The following is a 23466-nucleotide window of genomic DNA, read 5'->3' as shown; positions in this document are numbered from 1 at the left end:
GCTAGAGGCTTCATTCGTTCTGCAATATTACGATACACTGCGACTAATCTGGACAGGAAAACTGCACAAGGCCTCCAAAGTTCTCACCCTGATCAACAAGCAGACTCGCTCGATTTACAAGGATCTCCAAGGCCTCCCAGAGTAGCAGGTTGGATGATGTATTGGGGTCCATCTGGAGGAGACCCTGGAGGATGGATAGAAATTGCGTCGACACGGGAGAACTGCTCACCTGGGAAGAAGAAACATGAACAGGAAGAATTAGAGCAGGACTGTTTTCACTTGTTCCCGACCACAGCTGCATATTACTCCTGAGAATTGACCAAGCAGTGGCTTCAACACTACCACAAAGCAGGCACACTCAAAACGTTATTAGTGGGGAAAGAGCGAGTGGCATGGAGAGTCGGACACCACTGAACCGAGGGTGGAGGAGTTTGGGTGTTGCATTGCACTAGGTGGGGAGGGAGGGGAATTGGCCCAACACCCGACATTCTGAAGGTTTTCCTTTGGTCTGGGAAGGAAGCAGGTGGCCAGCAAGGGAATGCCATCAACTCTGGTAGCGGGGAAAATCGGCAACAATTGTGAGAGCAAATGGGCAAAATAAGCGAGTGTTGGGAGATGTGCCACAGATTTCCTGTGGGATATGGGGAAGGAGAGTCACCTGCTTGTATAGAGAGGGTGCTCTGCAAGTGTTAAACTCATTGGAAGATCTAACCAAGAGCTAGCAAAAACTGTGGGTGGGGAGAAGAAAAAGACCCACATAAAGCTTCACCAAACCGTAGTATATCGAAGAGCGTCCCCTTCTAGAGCAGACCCAGTCAACAGCACCCGCAAAGGGAAAATTGGGGGGGGGGGGGGGGAAGACAAAGATCAGAACCTTTAGGAACAGCACAGACTTTGTAGAGGGTAGGAGCAGCAAGGACCAAAAGAGGCAAAGAGTGCAATTGCACACACTTTAATTACATCAGGTTCCATTTGATTCTAATCATTCAGCGTTAACATGGTATCCTCTTGTGCAGTACAAGAAAAGGTTAGTCGCAGAGCGAGATCTCCACTGAGGCGTGAAGGACCACCAATAGGAGAAACATCAACATAGAAGGCTCCAGAACGTACCTGGATTGGGTTTTTAATGCAGCATTGACCAGGGAGGCAGCGGATGCAAGGTTATAAATTGTTCAGTATAAATTTATTTTTTTCATATGCTCAAATACTAATATCTGCTAGCTTTATCATATTCTGTAATAGATTTCAACCTTCAACGTGTCCAGATCTTACAAATATTTGTCATATTAGAAGTCACCAGGCAGCTGGGTGTACATTCGGAATGGTTAGAATTGGGTAGAGGAACTTCCTGCCAGAAATCTCAAATGGCCACCCTGTCTCAAGCAATTGGAGCTGGATTTGGCTCCCACATGTTGGCAGCGGTGCCACAGCAGACCTCAAGCCTCCAGAATTATGCTAGATACCTTGGTCACTCACTTTATTGAAGAGTGTGGAGAAGACTTCGTGGTGATTGTTCATATCAATGCCCCCATAGATCGCGAACAGCTCATCGTCGTCTTCGCCCTTGATGTCCTCAAACACAGAGGCCTGAATCTCTAGGTCCTCATCCTCAAGGTCTCTGTATTGGAGAGAAGTGTCGGCAGGGTAAGAGATCACAACATAACACAATGGTAATTCAAGTGCACTCTGTAGAATCAGCCCATCCTCTCTCACTACTCACTGTATGCAATTATTATTATTAGCAATTTACAAGTAGCACTAGATTTAAAATAAAATTGATTTAGTTCATCTACAACTAAGAAAGGTACGTTCAAGTAAATGATCCATTGTTGACCTTCAATTAGCACAGCACAACTCAATTTGCAATTAATCTGTAGAAAAACTCAGGTGAACTCCATTTTTGTGTTTCCTTAATTCCAGAACAGGAGACAAATCAAAAGGTCCAGACGCACAATATCTACGGTCTCAGTAAACAGTAGCTTATGTGTTGACTATTAGATGTCGACAGTGCTTGGACAACGCCAAGTATTGAACCAAAGCAGCAATGACATAGGCACTTGGGGAGATGCCAGCCTGTCATCGCTTTCTATAGGCACAACATGCCATCATTCTACGTGTAGCTCTGCCTTGAAACAACAGAAGTACAGCCCAGCCTAATAGGTTGAAATGTGGGAGGGTGTGGATTTGTATAAGTTGCACACAAAAGATGATGGCATTCATACAGTTCACAATTCAATCATCTGCTCAACAGGTTCCCTCGTTATCCATAGGTTTAAACGCGCACTATGCGCGACAGCGCCAAATCGCAAGACAGCCACAATGTTCTAGACAGGTGAGGCGAGAGGGAAGAACAAAGCATAAGACAAACATCTGAGACAACTCACCGGAGTTTAGTTAAGACATCCAATAGTTGAAGACCTAGAAAGAGAGGAGAGACAACAAAACTTTAACAGTTGGCTTGAAAGAATAATTATTTGCATACATTGCCTCTTGAGATTCAAGACTAGGAGGCATCAAGGCCACTGCCGGCCTTTTTGAAGAGCTTGTTGGCACCTCCAAGGGTGTGAAACATATTAGAGTACATGTGTTGATTATCACAAAGAAATAAGACCGCTATTCGTTCTTGGATATAGAAACCCCTTTCCATAAACTAGCCCATTGTCTAGTAGGTGTGGGGACAAGAGGGTCTCTTTCCAACAGTGCGTCTTAAAAACGGCGGTGCTTCAAACTTGTAGTTCCTCTTCTCCATTTAATAGTATGGGACTAGCAGTCCCAGTGTGGTTGGATGGAAAACTAGGGCTATTGTTGGCCCAGCTGGTAGCTACTCAGTCGCTCTGCCAGTGTTGGTATAGGTTAGAAGATCTGCAGACCAATTATTGGGCGGAGAGCACGACCCAATTGCTGGGGGAAGCCTTTGGGGGATTTGCCCAGGACCCAGAAAAAAAAAAAAAAAAAAGAAGCCCGGACACGTTTGGTGCCTACCAAACTCTCACTAACCCATGAAATGCATCTCTTCTGGCGGGTCGCATAGCCTTCAGTTTTAAGTGTCAGTTTAAAGTGTCAATTGCCCTCACTTCAGAAAAACAACTAGAGTCACACAGAGTACTTCATCAATTGGGCGGCTGGGTCGGTTTGGAAGGCAAAGTTAACAATGCCCAAAATATATTATATAGGCATTTACAGTAAGGTCGCACTTTAGTGAAAGCACGCTACACAAAAATCACGTTGCTGCGTGTTAAGGTTTGTTGGGGCGTTTAGGATGGCCCAGTAGGTCACTGTGCCACAAGTTGCAATCGGGTGCGCCCTGCAATTTAGATTGATCGGTGACAACTAGCATGGAGGTTGCATTGTTGGGAGGGGGAGATGTGGTGCTGAGTACGGCCTTGCTGGGAGCAACCGTCCCCAGCAGCGCTTCTAGCGCTACCCCTATACGGCAGTTTCGTTTTTTCTTACAGTCTTATTGTATTTGGCAATGCGCCTCTCATGGGCTCTGTGATACGATAGTTATTTAAAAAGCGCTTAATACCCAGAGGTTTCTAAGCGTGGACCCGGGGATCGAACCGTTGTTGCTCCGTGTTGTCTTGCTTCCACGGTGAGCATGTTGCCCCCGAGGTATCCTCCCGAGACACTGGATGTGGTTGCATTAACTGGTGCTGCCAGTGCTGCACATAGTGGTGTCTGGGAGGCCTATTTGCTCAGAACCATGTTGGCTTGTCTCTGTGTTAATGCTACTCGTTGGATCCGCAAACGTTGCTCACGGGCGGGGTGCGTAGGTTTTCAAAAATAGCTAGGAGAAGGCCACTACATGAAGGTATCATTTTCTGGGGTTGGGTAAAGAAGTAGTAAGCAGTATTACTGAAAGCAGGACCAACTAGTTTCTGACCTTAAGGCCTTTGGCGTTCTGGGGTTTGGGAGCCTTTTCTTGATGTATGAAGGAGTTGCAAAATAAACGGGTCAGTGTAGTGCACATGAGATTTAAAACAAAAAAAAGAAACTATTCTACATTGTGCAATGCTTGACACGTGTAGTGGTTTTTCTTGGCAATTTTGGTGGGAATAATCAATTCCATACAGATTAAGTTACTCAGAAGAGGCCATGTTCCCCCAAGTTAGTGATTTGAATCTGTGGGGCTATTTACGTGCACCCAGAGCCCGGAGAGATGCATGCAACTTTAGTCGGGCACCTTTAATCCTTAATCAGACGGTTAGTAGGGCAAGAACAGGTGGTGAAGTCACTGGCACTGGGCAAGCTTTGGCGCTCGAGGCACCCTCACAAGGTTTAGGACTACGCTGCACTGGATAGGCCTGGTTGCAGGCCTGCTCCGAGTAAGAACTGAGTAAAGGGCAGGCATGGTGGGGTGTGCCGCGACACACCCACTTATATGTTCCAATTGGCGAATTCCACTCACCAGCATGCGTTTTTTCCTCCGTAAAAATGCCAAACTTAAAGAGCAAAGGAAAGGTGCAGTTTGGCGTTAAATAATGCACGCGTTTCTCCAGTTGAGTGACCGGGACACTATGCAATGATTTATTCTAGTTTCTATAAAGACTTCCTCATCTACATATGTGACGGAAATTGGCATGAGGTGAATTACTTTTAAACTATGAATGCTTGGTTTATGCTTACATGTTAGGTTTTGCATGTTATGGAATGTTTTCCAGAAATTGACCAGATATAGACTCAAGCACTATGTTTCTACAGACAGGAATGCGTTGCTCTTTGTGGTAGCCGGTTCAGAGTGAAAGGCATCGACCGTCTCTAAATGGGGACACCCACTCCTGCATGGGTGGTGGGGCCTGTGGCAGTGACCTCGTAGTTAATGGAGGCCATTTTTGGTTGAACGGGATTGATGGCCCAAGTAAAATGCACCGGTCCTGAAATTACAAGAACATTTACGGAATAGGTATAGTACAGGAAGTAAAGGTTCCGACAAGGGTGTTTGGGTCATGTTGGAATTGCAGTGTGTGGGGTGAAATAACCCTAAATGCCTGGCCGGAGTCAGTACGAGGGCTCCCCAAAATGAAAAGCCTGTTGTCAATTAACATGGAAATAAGGCCTTGCAATTCCAAAGCAAAAAGTAGTGAATTTAGGCATCAAAACGCGTAGATGCCTTAAAATGTTCAGTGCCCTACCTAAGGGAAGGAAACGAAAAAACAGTTGCAAAATGTCTGAGCAAGCTGAGGCCATATTGTCAGAAATGGCGGCATCCAGCATGTGAATAAAAATGACTAGATTGTGTGCAAGCCTGCACAGCAGAATGGAGCTTTTTACTATGACAGAAAACATTGCATGCAAAAAAAACAGTTTTTCCTTTATATTACAGACATGCTCTTCAAAATTTGTGCAAAAGTGTAATAAAAGGAAGTGTACGTTTTGTTCATCATGAGCCCATCACAAGAAGACAATATTGCAGAATCTACATGGAGATTTTGAGTTTCAGCAGAGTGGAAGCCATTTACGACTGGTAGTGACGAAGGATATTTCAATTTTGCCTAAAAGGGATACTTTGAACTTTCACATTTATAGCTAAAGTCTTAAAATATACATTATGTTGTCCTTCAGTAATCACTGTTTTGCAGGCAACCACTGTGCAAGGTACATGTAAAAGTGTGCAATTCCAAGAGTTGATTTAAATGTAAAATGCTTTCAGCCGAGGCAGGCCGGAATCCTGGTTTCATTTCTTTGCTGTGAATCCCCCAAGAGTGAAACTAGATTCCAAGCTCTGTTGTCAGGGGTAGAGTTGAGGAATTATCCTGCTCCCCAGGTTTTATGACTAATACCACTTAAGCCATCATAAAAACTGGCCATTAGCCATTGAAGCTCTGGGCTTATCTAAATAAAAGCCTCCGTCTTGACGTCAGAGCTAAAACCAGATCTCTTCAAAGGGTTGGGGTACAGTCCGGAATAGTTTCACACCCATTGCACATAAGGAGAGATATGTTGTTTAGGGGATAACGCAGGAAATATTAATCGTACACTAGTCATGTTCAGACTTCAGAAAAGCTGTTCGTGAGCCGTTTCTGATGAGCCAAAAAGTGTTTTGTGACAACAGCATACCACAAGTTACGAGGAAAAACTTGATTGTGATCTCTGTGTAAATGTGAGAACCAGAACCATTTGTGGAAATATGAAAAATGGTATCCGTAGTGCACCAACTGAGTGCCAGATTTCTCATTAATATAGTTTGGGAGACAACAAGAAAATACTGTAGCTTTGCACCAATAGGCCACACAGACATCAAAGAAGGTTCATGTGATTCCCTGAAAAGTGTAGTATTAAAAAATGCCCGACATATGTGTCATAATATGATGAAAAGGAGCATTTGTCATGCAGTGAGATTTTCATGTGCAAAAACCAGACTTAGACCCTTAAGTTAAATGATGGATGGGGTATCCTCCCTTGGCTTCCCAAAACACTCACAGTCTCTGGACCCATTGGTCCACAGATGGGTAGGAACCCTCGACCACTGCCCTATCAATTCTTTGAGAACTGTGACAAATTGTGATGTCATTTGCCTTATAAATAGGTCACTCCACCTCCAATCCGAACTCTCCCACCATATCTTGAAGTTTGCAGATGACTAAATTTGGAACCATCCTGGCAGAGTTGGGCTTGGAGTGAAGCCAGGAGCTGGAGTAGCTGACCTTGGACAGAGATAATCCTTGACTGACCCCTGGCTGTCCCAGCATTGAGGCCCTGAGGCTCCTTGGTGCACCATTCAGCCCTCTATTTTAAGTATAGACATCCCCAGCAATAGATTAAACGAGCCCTATATTATTCAGCATTGCTGTAGAGATTACCCCATGGAAAACTCCCCTATCTTCTTTGTTTGTGTAATTCAGTCATTTTCCTATTGAAAGATATTTCACTTGTCCGTGCATTGTGGTATTTGCTCCCAGGGAAAATCCCTTGTTTGCCCGTGCAATTCTGTGTGTGCATTTCTAATTGAAGAATCTCCAGTTGCTTGTGTAGAGCCCTCGTATATATTTTTTTCTTCAGTAAATCGAATTCCCACATTATTTCATGGGATCGAGAGAGTTAGACACTGGGAAGAGACAGTTGGTTTTGAATTCTAAGTGTTTCCCCCAAGAATCAAATCCAATGTGAGCTAAAAACGAATTTGTCAGTGTGTTTAAAAGGTGTTTTGAAAAACTGAGTTCTATGTGCATCTGTGATTTTAAACCCAAACCGTTTTTCCTATTGTGAGTAATCCCATTGCCCAGAGCCTACCTGTTATGCAGGTGTCATTTTAACTGAAAACCAACTTTCCTATGCAAGTTCTTCATTGCTTAAAGTGTGTCTCATTTGCATTTTCGTTTTTCTGGAAATTGTCTAAAACCGCTTTTCCTAGTCTATACCTCTTCCCCTACTACATTTTGATAACGGATTGCCTTCATTTTTTATTTTTTCATGTGTTGCATGTACTAAAATCGAGTTGCCTATTGTGTGCTAGCTAGTCTTTTCTGAAGCCCTATTTCTTTTGTAGTCTAAGCTGCACGAAGTGCTCGTGTGCTGTCCCATAGCAGTTGTCCTACATAGCAGCTGTCCTAATAAGTAAAAACACATTTACCTGGGGCAGAAAACAAATTGTCCCATTCATTGCTGTTCCCATATTGTTTCTGAAAACCCCATTTAAAATCCGATTTGAACCTGGTGTTCCCAGTCCCTGCCACCGCTTTCCATCCCAAGCTGACAACCCTAGTGGAGGTCCGAGGGTCAGGGTTGCTGGGACTAATCTTTTGTGCGTGCATGCAGTTTCTTGTGGGTTGCATTAATTTTCATGATGTTTTGAACTGTTGAATGTAGTGGTAAAATCAGTAAAGTAAATCTGTGTGCCAGCCATCCAAGATTTGTCCTAGTGTGCCACTTGACCAAGAATACTCAGAAGTCTTTGTTGCTGCCCCCTGGTGGACATTGTAACTATTAAATCTCCTATTAAAATCATAAATAAATAAAATATTCATTAACACACCGGCCTGGTTCTTGGTCTATTGTGACAAGGGGTGCTGGTGGAGGTTGGGTGCGAGACTGGTTGAAGTCCTCCTTACAAAAGAAACTGGGACTGTAAGAATAAAAAGCGGTTTTATTCTGCACCTCATTCATTTGCAAGGGAAAGGGATCCCTGACTTGCTTGGGCTGCATATTATATCGTAACATATCTTGACCGGTGGCAATAGTAATTTTTTGTTTTTTCAGTTGTAACAGGAGTGTTGTATACGAGGGACTTCACGGTGCATTCTGGGGGTTGTGGTTAAGGTACCATGCAATCCACCACATGTGTGCAATACATAATCTGCCCGTCACACTGCAAAGTTACACTGAAATCAACTCATTCGCTATTTGATATTTTCTTGTCACATGATCCGTTTTGTGAAGGCTCCATCGACACCCCACACCAGCTTGGCAAAGGTGGCCACACGTTTTGCGATGGCAATCAGAATTTTATCGTTTTGTTACAAAACTAGTAGCAGTCCTTCGTAACTGGTTGCGTTCTACATCGGGGTTTCGTACTGAGGTAGGATTGAAAAAGTGCAGGCTGGGCAGGAGCGAGGGCAATGGTCTCCGAGGTCAGCCCACGCAGGGTTGTTGGAGGCTGGTGGGGGGAGAGGGAAGGGCACTGTGCACCATTGGTGTAACGGTTATGGGGCGATTGCGAAGTGCACGGGAAACGGGGTTGGTCACCGGTAAATGCAGGGTTAATTGCCCAGTGAATCATATGTGCATGGCGGCCGAGCGTAGCAGGTTTTGGGGCTTGAATGGGGAAGGCCGAGTAGGATGGGGGGGCTGAGAAGTGCATTTTGCAGTTGATTAGTATTGCGAGTGGTGGTAGGGATGGGGGGGGGCAAGACACAGCGTGACGCAATGGGGTTACATTTGACAAGGCAGGGTATTGGCTTAATGCCGGGCTAGTTGTGCCGGTCGTTCACCGGCAGTTGGAGGTGTATATTGGAACGGCTACAAGTTTAAAATTTAGCTGCTGTCCTTTAACTTCGAAACCTCAAGTAAAACGTGTTTCTGCAGCACCAGGCAAGCAGTCGCTTTCTCGCTTCTATGAGGCCTGTCCACAGTCCACGTTCATTAGTGATGTAACTTTGTTTGAGTGGACGCAACGTGCAATGCTTTGGAACTGGTACTGTGGTTTTCGTGGACGATGCATGCTAGTTGCTGCACTGCTAGGCACGGTTTAGCAGTGCGTGGCTTCTGAACATGTCTGTGTATGAACTGGCACCGAGATCACTGCAGCGGGCGGTGGTTTGCAGTAGTAGGGCGCCCGGGCTGCCTGGGTGAATTACAGGAATGTGCAAGGTTTGCCTTGGAAGCAGCTGTGCCATGGAGGGAGGGGTGCGAGGTCGTGCTCTACAATCGCTTGTTGCACATGGAAGATTTTACTTTAAAATTGAAGAATGCTTCGTTGTAGCGGCTGCGGTGCCAGAACGGCCGCTGCGCCACAGTGAGCTCAACAATGGCCGCGGGGTAACCGGGCACCGCAGGTGACAGACTCGATGGTTAAGAAAGGGTGGAGGGGGGGATCATGGCAGCAATGAGGAGTAGTAAGGAATCATTTTAGTCCCCCAACGGGATTGCGCCTTACGACGCGCAGTGCGCTCAGTGCAACATTGCTGCCTGGTATGGCAGTATATGCTGGGTGGCTTTGGGCAAATTAGTTAACCTTGGGCGGCCGCTGCGCCGCTTTGGGAGGGGTTGTAAGGCCAAGGAACATTCCGGGAGCAGGCCATAGGTACCATCATGCACGGCAAAGAGGGGTTTTATAGGTTACGTCCCGGGTATGGACAGAGGAGGTGGCCCAGGTTGAGGGGCGTAGGCTAGTGAGGGGCGGGGTCTGCATGGGCACAGGGGAAATGTAGCCCAGCCCCGGACACGCAAAGTATTTGTGACACTATATAACACATGACACAATGCAGGGTAATGCCAATTGAGGGGAATTCGGTTTGGCCAGCAGTCAAGGCTTTACCCGGATAACAAACTGCGTGAAACCGCTATAACCTGGGCATTTGTCCAATAGCTATGCCGTTGTATCCAACATTACTCATTTTGTCAGCCCCTTTCGTTTCCCCTCCAGTAAGGTGCTGCATGAGACATTTCCTTTGATTTGGCATAACAAGGCCGCAGATTTATTTTTACATATACATAACCACTGTAAACAGGTATTAAAAATTAGTTCCAAAAGGTGTGGCGACTGCTCCTCGTCCTGCTTCCCCCTTTACCTCCATATTGTTTGCAGGCACAACTCCCCCAAGGCCTTCGAGTCTGAGAAATCGCCTGCCCCTGCAGGTCTTTGCGGACTGGGGGAGCACCGTTTGTTGGGGGGAAGTTGAGCCCCAATTGCTACCGCCAGACACCCCCGCCGTTTAGGCTCCCAGGAGGCGCTGTCTAGAATGGGCGAAGCCCCTTCCGGTTTAGCAATGGCTCATTCGGAGTCTTATCATCGGTTGCCACAACCCGCCACGCCAAAGGTGGGTTACCGCCCACCGTGGCTCCCCCTTTTCTTATTTTGTAGTTCTAGCAGTTCTGAGTACACCTTGCTGCCCGGTGCAACTCCGTCTATCCTCCTTTGACCAGGGATTTCACCTTTGCCCGTTGTGCCTGATCTAGGGATACTTCAGTCCCCTCCCTCTTTCCGTCATACCTTGACCTGCTCTTGCACAACCGGCTCCCGGTTTGACCACCGCTTTGAGGCCAACTGCCTCGCCTTTCCTCAAACCATCCCTTGGTAGCCCCAACTCTCTCAACCCTCCGTGCCTGCTATCCCCCTGCCCCTGCAGGTGGTTCTGGGCTGAGAGAGAGCCATTTGTTCGAAGAAGCGGAGCCCTCGTTGCCACCACCAGACGCCCCTGCCGTTTTAGGCTCCCAAGAGGCTCTGGCCCGACTCCGTTTCTTGCATAGTCCAACCACCTCCTTTGTAGACACCGCTCTCTCAACCCTCCATGCCTGATACCCACCTGCCCCTGCAGGTGTTTTGGACTGAGAGAGCGCAATTTTCTCGAGGAAGCGGAGCCCTCGCTGCCCCCACCAGACGCCCCTGCCGTTTTAGGCTCCCAAGAGGCGCCGGTCCGACTCCGTTCCTTGCCCAACCGTCTCCTTCGTGGACACAATTCCCTGCACCCTCCGTGCCTGATACCACCTTGCCCCTGCAGATGTTTTTGGGCTGAGAGGGTGCCATTTGCTCGAGGAAGAGGAGCCCTCGTTGCCAACCCCAGACGCCCCTGCCGTTTTTAGGCTCCCAAGAGGCGCTGGTCCGACTCCGTTCCTTGCATTATCCAACCATCTCCTTCGTAGACACAACTCTCTCAACCCTCCGTGCCTGATACCTCCCTGCCCTTGCAGGTGTTTTCGGGCTGAGAGAAAGCCATTTGTCCGAGGAAGCGGAGCCCTCGTTGCCACCACCAGACGCCCCTGCCCTGTTAGGCTCCCAAGAGGCGCTGGTCCGACTCCCGAGTAGTGGAGTCTATACACGAAGCTACTGTACATACGGACTTGTCTTTTGGTTCAAAACTTATCCCACCTTTTGCCACATACTAGTGGTGTTATATTGATTCCACCGAACTGACCCATGTGCGCAAGCCCAATATATTGCGTTGTGTACTAGTAACTTTCCTGACCACTTCTGCAGCCCAATGGCTAGCCTACGCCCTCTCACCCGGAGCAATGCCCTTGCAACTACCAGGCCCTGCGGTGATAAGGTACCCCACCATGACCCAACATGGACAACCTGTTTTATAGAGTATGCCCTCCTGTGCCTTGACCTCGGTGGATCGGCCACTGACCTGAGTGCCCCAGCAACCTTCACCCCCTGGCCAATTCAGATATGTCCCATCCCATGCCCACTAGAATCTGCCCAGATATGGTTGCCTACAAGGTTATCCGTCTACCTCTGTGCCCTTATTGCCTCCCCGGGCTATTCTCCCATCCTCTCCTAACCTGCTTTATATCCTTTGGAACGTTGGTAGGAGGATAGGTTTTTTCTAATGCGCTTAATACCCAGAGGTTTCCAAGCGCTAACATGGGATCAAACTTTTGTTGCTCTGTGTCATCTTGCTTCCAAGTCCAGCCTGCTCCCCCTGAGCTGACCTCACCTCTACGCTTTGTACATCCCCTGGTTAGCCCTATTCACTTAGGTACCTTCACTCTTATGTCCTCCAAATTTGCAATGCCTTGCCACTCATGTCAAATCGTGTGACCCTGCGTGATCCCGACCAACCAGATGTGCCGGTTTCTAGTGACATGTACGAGGAATGGTCAGCCAACCCGGGCGCGAGCCCGCGTCTTCTCCTAGACGCCTCTGAGTGTCAGGCGCCTTCTCACTACCACTGAATGGGGGGAGGGGCAGACTAGCCTGGGCATGCTGCCTGAAAGTCGTCTGCTTTTGCCCCTTCCCTTATTGACCCCTTATCCCCTTCCGGTTCGTAACTGTCCCTTGGAATGAACCCTGCAAACTTCGATACCCCTGCATATGTACTCCACTCGTACCCCGTTGGCCCTGTGAACAGCTGCCCTGTTGGACCTCCCCCTCGGTCCGGCGCTGCCCACTTCAAACATGGTTCCGCGCACGGCGGCACAGAGAGAGCTGTACCCCTGGGTACTGTAAAGAGTCAGGCCCAATGCTCATAGTGCCGCTCTGTCATACCCTCCCCCTTATCATGGTAACGTGATGCCATGCTTATCGCGCCATACATCTATACCCCTCTCACCGTGTAAAGAGGTTTGCAACACTGCTTATCGCGCACTTTGTATTACTGGCCTCGTGGCATACCCACATATAATGGAAAGGGTCCTGCGTTGCTACCCATAGCGCCCTTCTGTAATCATTCCCTCGTAGCACTCTCAAACCCACTCTAAAGAGTCCTGCCATAATGCCGCTTGCGATACCCTCCCTGTGGTGCCCCCACGTGCCATGGTAGCTTAATGCAATGCTGCTCATAGCCCCTTCCGTCCTACTCCACCTACCATGAAAAGAGTAATGCAGTACTGCTTATCGCGCCCATATAAACCTTGCCTCGTGCCGCTTCACCACCCTTGTCGCCGAGTCCTGCCATAAGGCTCCTAGCGCCAGTTTTCCCTGCCCACCTCGTGGCGCGCCCATAATAAAAAAGAGGGGGCATGCACTAAAGCTCCTAGCGCCATTTTGAAATACCTGCCACGTGACGCTCCCCAAAAGCGACTGTACCAGGCCGTGCCATATTGTGCACCCCCCCCCCCCCCCCAAGGAAAGGGTCACTTCACCATGCTTCACCCATTGATCTCGCAGTTTCCAAGATACTCATTCCCCAGACAGGTAAGGTAAGGCTCTTTTGTTACACTCCTTGCACGCTAGCCGCGTTGTCCCCGATTTCCGTACCCCTGGCTTAAAAAAGGGCAGCGCGAGCGCACCCTTCCCTTCTACTGTTGCACTTGTTTGACATATTTTTTGCAGGCATCCACCTTGCCGTATAGACCTATTGCCTGAGACGTGCCAAGCTTCCTGCCCTTCATGCCACCTTCACTTAATCTAGACATTATGCAACTTGCGCCGGGTTCAAGTCACGCAATTTACTCTGTGCATTATGCCCCCCTGTGGGCCACGCGTGCGTACTTGACCGATTCCGCCCCGGCCTTCCCCGCCTTTCCAATGGCGCGACTTGAGGCATGTGTGATAATAGGGCCGGCAACGGCAGTGTCCGATGCCTGCTAGACCCTCCCCTTAGCTATACAAGGCCCGGTCGTGATGCGACCGCCGTGGCCCCCTACACCTTGTGCTAGCATTCCGCTGTTCCCTCACCCATATCCACCTCAAAACAAAAAGGGGTTCTGTACCCCACTCCACCTTCGCTTTTGTCCCACCAGCCTTAACTTCCGACCATAACCAACTCGAACGAAAAGGTTTTGTACCTCAAACCGACATTGCCACTGGCACCACCAGCATTAACTGCGCCCATATCCATATTGCAACGAAAAAAGGGTTTTGCACCCCCATCCGGCAATTACATCTACATTTGATCCCCGAGGAAATTGCTGCCCCCGTCGGAGTACCTTTAGGGGGTGACAGGGGTGTTAACCTCCCCCCCACTTTCATCGTAAACCGTTTTGCCCTATTCCTTTGGCCGGGGCACCTTTTCCTCAGATATCCGGTCCTCCCCCAACATTTTTGCACATTATACCAATGGCCGCCCCCTCAACCAATTGCAGCGAAGAAACCAACTGCTGTGCTTTAAACATAGCTCTCAACCCCTTGCTGCCCTTTAAATAAATGCGCCCCCACCACCTGGTGCGACAACCAATGTCAAGGCGCTCCCCGGAACTCCCCGCAATAACACATCCCCCAACCGAAGTTGGTACTTATTCATCAACCTCGGGCGCATAAAAGGCGGTATTGGACTTGCCGGGGTTCAGACCTGTGACCTGTAGATCACATGCAGGACTCATCCGCAGACGCTCAACCCACTGCGCTATCTCACCAGTTTATAACAGCAGAAGCATTGTGGTCCGAAGCCCTTCCCTTGAGCTACTGCTCTTCCCAATGTGCTTGCTTGCATTCCCTTGTAATGGCAGTGTCCGGAATGCAAAATCGCCCCGTAACCCCTGCGTTACTTAAAATGGCCCCCAGAAACATGGTGCGGTGCCGCCGCCTACAGGTTTTACTACCAACGCTCACGGTAACTTACCCATTCCTTAACTCTAGAATTTGTCACCGTGTTCCTTACATCAGAGTTATCACTATTACTATACAACCGCGTTTACAACCATCGTATTCTGCTCAAAAGGCCTCCTTGATCCCCACCAGTAGTTAACATTCCCTTGTTTCCATCACACACCTCGTCAAGGTCAGCAACTAATGCGGGCAGCGAAAACGGCAACGCCAGGCTGCCGCCGCCCGCCCCCTTCCTTTACTTCCCCAACTCCGCCGCTGCACGCCTCGCTACTAATGTACAGCCTTAGGCCACTGCTGGGCCCCCCTCGCTTTGATCCCCTTCCACTATCCCTGTATGCCCGAAATGGCCGTATCCTGTCACCCAGTCCCCTGGGTTACGGCCACTCCGCCCGGCTATACTAATATAATAATAACCGCAGGCGAAAGCGTTTTCCTAGCGCTTGTCCCATTGAAGTACCTTGCGTCTGGCCCCCAGCACCGAGCCCCGCAAACCTCTCTCGCCTAACCCTACTCCTTACCCGCCGCCCATTCCTGGCCGCCGCAAAGTTCCTCATTGCTGCAAGGCACACCATCACCGGAACCCTCTTCTTCTGGGTCGGGAACTCTGCATGGCCTCTTGCTCAGCCCAAACTGGATCAGGAACTGCACGGCAAACGAAGTCCTCCACTCGAAACGAAAAGGTTTAACCTCCCCGTCGGGGAATTGAACACCGGTCTCCCGCGTGACAGGCGGGGATACTGACCACTATACTAACGAGGAAACGAAGTCCTCCACTTTTGGCGGGCGCCCAGCTGCTGGAAGAGCTGCAAGTGCCCCTGCGCCGGGCGCCCGCCGCTTTTATGTCCCAAGCCCCGCCTCCTTCCTTTGTTGCCCTTCGCGGGCTTTCCCGGGCTCTTGTCGCCCTCTCCTCTGGCTCCTTTGCCGCCCTTTCCCCCTGCCCCTGGGGGGGAGGGGCAAGAGAGCGTCCAGGAGGAAGGCCCCTGCCCCGGTTATCGGGGTGCCTCCTCCACTTGCTGCGCTCTCCGTTCGTCACCTTCAATCTGCTTGTAGCTTAAGCTGGTTTCGGGCAATGCGGCTAGTTGTTTTGACAAGCGTTGCATTCTGGCTGGGGATGCTGCACTATGCAGTTGGTGCTTTTAAGGGGGGGGGGGGAGGGTCATAGTGGCTGGGAGTTTTGCATGCCTTGACACTGTTTGGGGCTAGGTTGATGGGTACCTCAGGGGAGGCAGGGGGGGCTGCCAATATTGTTGCGTAGTGAACGTAGTGGTCATGACCTATGCAAATACATTTTGCTTTTTGTTTTCAAGATGGCAACGATCATGGGGCAGCCAATGGAAATTTACAAGGGCCTTACCTAGTCTTTAAGGCAGCCGTTTCCTTCAAATAGGGATGGCATGCGCTAGTAGCGACGAGGGGAAAAACTGGGGGGTGCAAGACCATACATGGTCTTCCCATACTTTGGGTGGAGGATGCAAACATGCTCTATATACAGCATACATAATTAACAAATGAAATGGAGGGTAATTAGCTTCCAAGGAGCCATTTACATGACTTAAAAACACTAGGGCATCCTTACGAACTGACTGCACCGACTACTTACAAAACAAGCAAATGCCGCACGAACAAACGGCTGTCACAAGGGGCTCCATTGTTACCGTGGGTTTGGAATCAGTGGCACACACGGACGGACACCATGGGAAGGAGTTCCAATTGCCCATTTAATACGTTAAACGGGGGTACGTGACTTGGCAGAAGGGAGAAGTTTCATAGGTGAGATTCTCTTTTAACAGAAGGCGTGTTTTTAACAGAATGGGTTGTAACGGCCCCCTCAAGCTACGTTTCCTTCCGGTGCCGGTTTTGGGTGGATCAGTACATTGTTCCACATCTGGGGTTGCTCAGTGGAATTTTGATTTAGCAGGCACCATCAGTTGCTGTTTGCTTGCTGACAATTAGCAGAAGCTCCTTCGCGGGGGGCTAACGGACAAGGGAGATGGGTTTCCGTGCCGAGCCACTTTAGGCCCTTTTAGGGCGTAGGTTTGATCAGTGACAGTTAAGATTTGGGAGTTGGGGGAGTTTCTGACGAATGATTTTACTCAGTACCTTAGACGAGTCATGACATAAGGACAACCAATTTAAGTATTGGGGTATCGACAAGGCAAGCGAGGAGGGGGACAAGATTAATTGGGATGCCCATGGATCGGGTTACGCAGGGCAGTGAGGCCATGATTTGTGAACTCCCAAATGTGCAGGCAATTAACAATGAAAATCAGTATGAGAGGGTGGCACACCCTCTTTGCCTCTTCCTTAGGAGGAAAGGGTGTCCCCGGGCCCAGCCACATCCAGCTGGGCACTGGGGAGCGGATATAAGGCAGGGGGGACTGACAAGCCCAGTCTCTTTCCTTAGCCCCCCACCTGAAGTCCCACTTGCCCTCGCCCGACAGTAGGATAGCGAAAAAAAAGACAGGCATTTCAATGTGCCAAAAGGTTCCTAATTAAGGGTTGCAAGTAAGCAGGACTCGAGGTGGGGAGGCGTTCAGGGCAACGAGGGGCTAAAAGCAGGAGGCAGTCACACCATTCCTATCGCTACGCCACCGTCTACGAGCGGAAGGCCTTCCTGGAAGGGAGCACAATGGTTAGTGGCCCCAGCACACCCTCTACAGGGGACGGCCTCCCTAGAGGAGCACTACGGTCAAGGGCTGACCTCAGTCCAGCACTCCACCATCTACAGACAGGGGTCACTCTTGCTACAGAGCCAAACCCGCTTTAGCAGCAATTCCAAGGTGCCTTCACGCATGGATGAGTGTCAGGGATCCCCAGCACAGATCACGCTGCTGGCCGAGTCTGGAGGGCCATTTTGTTGTTTGAAGCTGTGTGGGCGTGGATGTGGTTGGGTGATGGTTTGAAAGATCCTACAGGGGTGTCGAGGTATGGGGGGGCGGGTTCAGTGACCAGGTGCCTTGGGGGCAGGGGGGTGGAGGGGAAAGACTCACTGCCGCCGGCAACCAGCATAGAGTCATGGCAGAGTCAAAGGTCAATCGCCACAGAAAGCACTGGCAGATACTGCAAGGGGACTGGGCAGCCACCAGCTTAGAAAGAACGGCACCCAGGAGTATTACACTCAGGGGAGAGCCCGGGTAAATGGAGGGCAAGGGGGTTTGCAAGACCTTCCAACCACAACATGTACTTGGGTGGGTTTGGGAGTATATCAGAAGGAGAAGGAGAGAAAAGAAGGAATCTGAAACAAGGGGAGTTGGGGGAAAACGGGGCTCTCTGGAGTAATGGGGAATCTACGATTGGGGTAGAGAGGGTATCTACGAATGGGGGTAGGAAGGGACGGACGGAAAAGGGTGGGGATAGGTCTAAAATGGGGAATGGAAGGGATCAGCGTTAAGAAACTTATCAGAAATTTAAAAGATGGGGACATTGGAATGCAGTGGGAATTGGGCCAATGAGCAGGGATTGGGAAGAATAGGGGAGGACCTTTAGGAGCTGGGAAGGGGAATGTGCTGGCGGAGGAAGATTTATTTAAGGAAAAGGGAAAGTACACAAGGGGGACATGAAAACCTTTGTGGGAAAGGAAGAGTAACACTTGGGAAAGGGAAAAAGCAAAGTGTCAAAAAGCAAAGTGTCAAAAAGCAAAGTGTCAAAAAGCAAAGTGTCAAAAAGCAAAGTGTCAAAAAGCAAAGTGTCAAAAAGCAAAGTGTCAAAAGGCCATGGGTAGAGAGGGATGGGCTCTCAATGGGGCCACAAGCACCTTAAAGGGGTGGTGGGTTAGGATGCCACGCTCAGTGCACAATCCTGAGGCGTGGCAGAGAAACGAAACACGTGCAAGATAACTCCTGACTTTATGCATGTTTAATAAAGTTTGCTGTGGCAATTTCACTCCACTCAGCCAACTGGTCCTGCCTCTCATTTGGGTACGGGGTGGGGGGCAGTGGTGACTAAGGGAAGAAGGGAGTGAGAATGGAAAGTGGATACGATGGGGCGAGTGACTGCAGTATGTCGGGACGGGCCCCTGATATGAAGTGTCAGTGCTATGGAGAGGGGAGGGTGAGAGAAGGGTGTAGCATACCACTTTGGCTTTACAAGATTCGGGCATCAGGCAAAGCGGTGCCATGCAGAGGTGGATGACAGCGAGGCAGATGGTGAAGCGCGACTATTCTCGCCAAAGAGGCGATTTGAGAAGTCTAAAGGTGAGAAGTCAGCGGATGGAGATGGTGTAGAGTATAAAGAGGAAATGACCATTGACCGATTCTTGGGGGATCCCCACAGAGAGGGCATTGCGGATAAGCACCCAGTAGTCTAGGGGTGGGGGGGGGGCACTGAGCAGCCGGCCAGGCAGGAGGTCCCCCCAGATCTGAATGTCAAGATGAGAGAGTGTGTGCAGGAAAGATAAGCCACCTTTAGAGCCACCGAGAGCCGAAACCTCAAAAAAAAGTGAACATATGGCAGGCTAGCCGGTCGTGGGGACCTGGAGATGGGGTGGGCCTGGTCTTGGGAGTGTCTGCTGTAGAACCCAGATTTCAGGGGGCTAACGTGTTTTCAAGTAAGCATTGTTAATAACTTTAAAAACAAGATATTTGCAGGCGCAAGGAAAGAAAATAGATTCCATCCTCGTGGACGACAGCCGTGGTCGTATCCATCTTCAAGAAGGGTCTTAGAGATGACCCGGAAAATGATCGCCCAATAGCCCTCTTGAACATAATTGGGAAGATTTTTGCATCGCTGCTCCTTGAAAGATTCCAACTTTGGGCCAAAAGCTCCCCCCTGTCTAGATCCTCTGCAAATAGGCTTCCTAAAAAATGCCAGCACTTCAGTCAACATACTACTATTAAATATCATCAAGAGTAAGATCAAGGAAGGAGCACCAAAAGTTTACTTAATGTTCATCGATCTTACTCAAACTTTTGATCGAGTTGACAGAGAAAGACTCTGGAAGAAACTTTCAGACTGGAAATGCCCAGTATCTATCCTGAGCCCTCTCACGGCACTCCACTCAGACACCAAAATGAGAGTGAGACTCAGTCAGCAAAGTACCCTTCCTGCAGAAATCCCTTCTTACCATGGAGTCAAGCAAGGATGCCCTCTGGCTCCTGCCCCGTTTATTTCCTTTCTAGGAGACTATCAAACTTCTGCAACATCGGTCCGAGTGTTCCCCCCCACAAATCGGGAATGCAGATGTACCCAGGCTACAATATGCGGACAATCTTATTCCAATAGATCAAACCCCAATTGGCCTGCAGAGGACAACCTGACCTGTTACATCAATCAAAACAACTTGGAAATTAATAAGAGCAAAACAAAAATTCTGATCTTAGAGAAAGTTCGTAAGAAAGCTCTGAAACATAGCTGGTACATCGATGGAACCAAAGTCGACCAAGTTGTCCAGTTTAAATATCTAGGGATAACAATTGACTCCTCTTCAGTCAATGCTGGAATGCAAAAAGTCCTCTCGTCCAAGATATGCAACCTTGCGGCTCAAACCGGCTTAATTGACAGAAAGTATGGCAGGTTTTCACTGCTCCCTGCCCTACAATTCTACAAATCCAAAGTGATTCCATCTATCATCTATGGGATGGATGACAGTCTGGCTATTCCATCTGCCATATGGCCTAAATTGGAAGGATTTCTGTGGGTTACGTACTCAATCTTCCAAAGTCGACTCCAATAGCAGTCATACGTCAAGAGCTAGGACTGCCGTCACTCTCGGCATCAATAGAGCACATTAGTATGCAACTGTACAGGAAGATCCTAATCTAAGAGGGCCCGCATCTTTACAGTTTGTTGGCTGGTGAACCGACTAAAGGTACCTCTCAAAGTTAAACATCTGGGTGGACAAGAAAACAGCCCTGCTTAATTTGATAGCCTGTACAGAAGACACCTTGATCACAAACCCACAAAGAGTGAAACAGAAAATGGAAGATGCCTCATCCTATAAATCCATCTTGCATTTACCCTTAAAAGCACGTAAGCGTAAAGATCTGCTGCCGTACCTCTCTAAATTCCACGACAAAACCCTAAGAGCTACTTTTCTGAGAGCTAGACTTAATCTTCTCCCAACCCGCGAAATCCCGGAGAGAAGATCTCTAGCTAATTCCAAGGAGTGTAGGCTCTGCCCAATGAGCCATCAAACCGAATCAGACACCTGATGCTGTCCTGTCCAGCAATGACTGAAGTAAGGTCTACTTATTTGTGCCCTTTGATTACATCGTATGACCTACACGAGGAAGAAGCTTGGTGGACTCGTCTTATATCAGATGGACGATCGCAGGAACAAAGATCTTAACCATTGCCTTAAAGAAAATTGTAGCAAAAGAGCAAAAGTGAAACTTTCAAAACTAGATAACCTGGACTGGAAAAATTTGAAGAGTACCTTATGATGTCTTTCTTGCAAAAGCCCAAATTGTGGCTACTCACAAGTAAATACATTTTCTTTTTTTTATAAACAAACCTTAAAAGTAGCCAGCCTAAAGACAGGGTGGCATGCCATGTGTAGGGTTACCAGTCGACGTGACCCCAGGACTTTCTTGTATATATCCATGCATTCTGGCACCCTGTTGCCAAGCTTTCAATAGAAGTGAACCAAAACTACAAGTCCTAGAATGCACTCTACATACCCTTAACAGTTTGTTTGCAAGGAAAGTGTGCTTCAAAATAAAAATCAGTGCCCGCTTAGAAAAGCTTCCCTATAGCACCATATCGTGGGACAACTTCAGACATTGGCTTTTAGGCAATAGCACTTTGCATGCTGGGCCTGGTAGGTACATACTTGTTGGAAATGCAAAACTACAAGCCCCAGAATGCAAACTCTTGGATTAAAAGCCAGATATGGTCTGAAAAGGTGGTCATAAATGACATGGGTCCCTGGGTAGCTATGAGAGAAGTGACATTAAACCTGTAAAAATAATATTTCAATGAAAGGGGCACACTTGGACCCAACAGTGACAGAAGTGTTGAAATGGCGAGGTGGCCACACCCAACTAAGAACAAAAATTGCCTGGATCCACACAAAATACGGATCAAGCATGCATTTTAGGGGGCGTGCCCCACCGACGCCTCCATTAAACATCAAGGCGTCCTCACACATTACATTGTATCCTTGAGCAGAAAATGGCCGAACTTTACCTATGAACTCGTTACGGAGCTGGCTGCGATGCCGCAATTCCTCTGTCCCAAGGATGACCGCGTTGATGACACTCAGGAGCGTGACCATGTAGGGTACGTTGTCCGTCGTGGACAGTTCGTTCATTATAATGCTGAAGCGGTACTGCTGGTTCTTCACCACCTGCAAAACAGAGGGCACGTTCCTGGAGTACACACTCAAAAAGGCTTTTAAATGGGTAACTTGGGCGGCCAATCAACTCCACGTCACCATGGGTACCCCTATAGCCACTTCTGGGCAACATTTTACCAAAACACTGGTATCAAATGGTTACTTACAGTTGAATCATGTAAAGAGGAGGAGGGCAGAAGCAATATCTATACTTACTCAACTCATTGGTGCTCAACTTATTGATCTGGGAAGGATTAAAGGCCGAGTCTGCTCCATCTTATTGGCCAAGGCTACTGTCATGTTGACAGCCCACATCGTTGTGTCGGCAGGGTCAAGTTTGGGGCAGGGGAAAAGGGGAAATGATGAAGAGAGGACGGGAAGTCCGCAGAGTGGAATAAAGGTTTGATGCACCGTAACCAGGGCTGGTCATTGGCACCAGATGTGTAGCCGGATGTCGGGATCTGGCCAGAGTCAGTTGCCCAAACCCCTGCACTGGGCTTTTTTTTTGTTTTTAAACGGCATGCGAGCAAACCATCTTTATCTGGTGACCTCATGCAAGAGGTCACAGGAGGAAATTACAGTCCTCAGTCACAACGCGATTTATTTATGTAATGTTTGTCGGATACTTGAATCTGACAAACATTGCACAAATAAATAAATATACACGTATCCGACAAACAATGCGTAAATAAATACCCCTATTAACAAAACACCAGATGCAGCCACCCAACTGCTTCAAGAGGGGAGATGCAGGAGCTGTGCCGGATGTGGTTCAAATAAAGGAAAACCTTGCTTATCGCGAACAGAAATCACCCTGTTTAAATAGTATACAAGGGCACTTGTTTTTTGTTTTTAATAAAATGGAATGCAAATTGTGCATTTTAAAGAATATTTACTGGGCAACACTGGTCAAAACTATTGTCCGCATAGTGAAGTAAATCACCAGTACCATGGAAGTAAAGTGGAATTGATATATAGTTTGGAAAAAGCAGCATAAAAGAAATAGCGCTGTTTTAAACTATTTTGGCCATTTCCTTTGATCAGAGGTCAACTGCGAGCTCCGCCCCCTTAACGCAGCCTCCTTGGGCACCGCCCCCAAACTCCGCCCCCACTGCTAGGCCGTAAAGACCCTGCATACGGAAACCAAAGCACAATCACCATATACTAGTGACACGACGGACACGAGATTCGCTTTTGCAAACAAGTCTGGTTTATTTCAAAGTATGCTCAGTCAGCCGACTGGGGTCTAAAGTCTCGCAACGTGTGTACCCAGACCTCGTGAGACGCAAGAGAGCGAGCAACGCTCAAGCAACAAATATATATACATATTCATGCAATCTTTAGAAGGCAATTCAAACCGCCCATAATGTATCTTTCAGGGTAGGGTTCGGTGATTGGCAATCATGACAAGTTTCTATTCAGTCTAAATATACTTATTCTAGCAACAGTTGCAGACACAGTATTTTGTTATGGAGAACATAAAGCACTTGTTCAGCAAGGATATCATGTTCATAAGAGAGACATTCCTTAGTACGTTATCTACCCG

At 48.4% G+C, this 23466-nt stretch overlaps 1 protein-coding gene across 4 annotated transcripts in view; it reads right to left on the bottom strand.

Annotated features, from left to right (window-relative positions):
* The window catches only part of INF2 (inverted formin 2), a 220202-nt gene that overhangs the window by 65181 nt on the left and 131555 nt on the right, over positions 1-23466 (bottom strand). For all 4 annotated transcript variants that reach the window (XM_069638142.1, XM_069638144.1, XM_069638145.1 and 1 more), the window contains exons 4-7: positions 21773-21932; positions 2385-2418; positions 1477-1618; positions 88-229 (exon numbers count right to left, since the gene is read on the bottom strand). In XM_069638142.1, coding sequence (XP_069494243.1) covers positions 88-229; positions 1477-1618; positions 2385-2418; positions 21773-21932 — 478 coding nt within the window. The remainder of the gene's footprint in view (positions 1-87; positions 230-1476; positions 1619-2384; positions 2419-21772; positions 21933-23466) is intronic.

Source organism: Ambystoma mexicanum, chromosome 14 (genome assembly GCF_040938575.1).
Source record: "Ambystoma mexicanum isolate Mex_15411 chromosome 14, UKY_AmexF1_1, whole genome shotgun sequence".
Taxonomy (NCBI): Eukaryota; Metazoa; Chordata; class Amphibia; order Caudata; family Ambystomatidae; genus Ambystoma; species Ambystoma mexicanum.
This window is presented reverse-complemented; position numbering and strand designations above follow the sequence as displayed.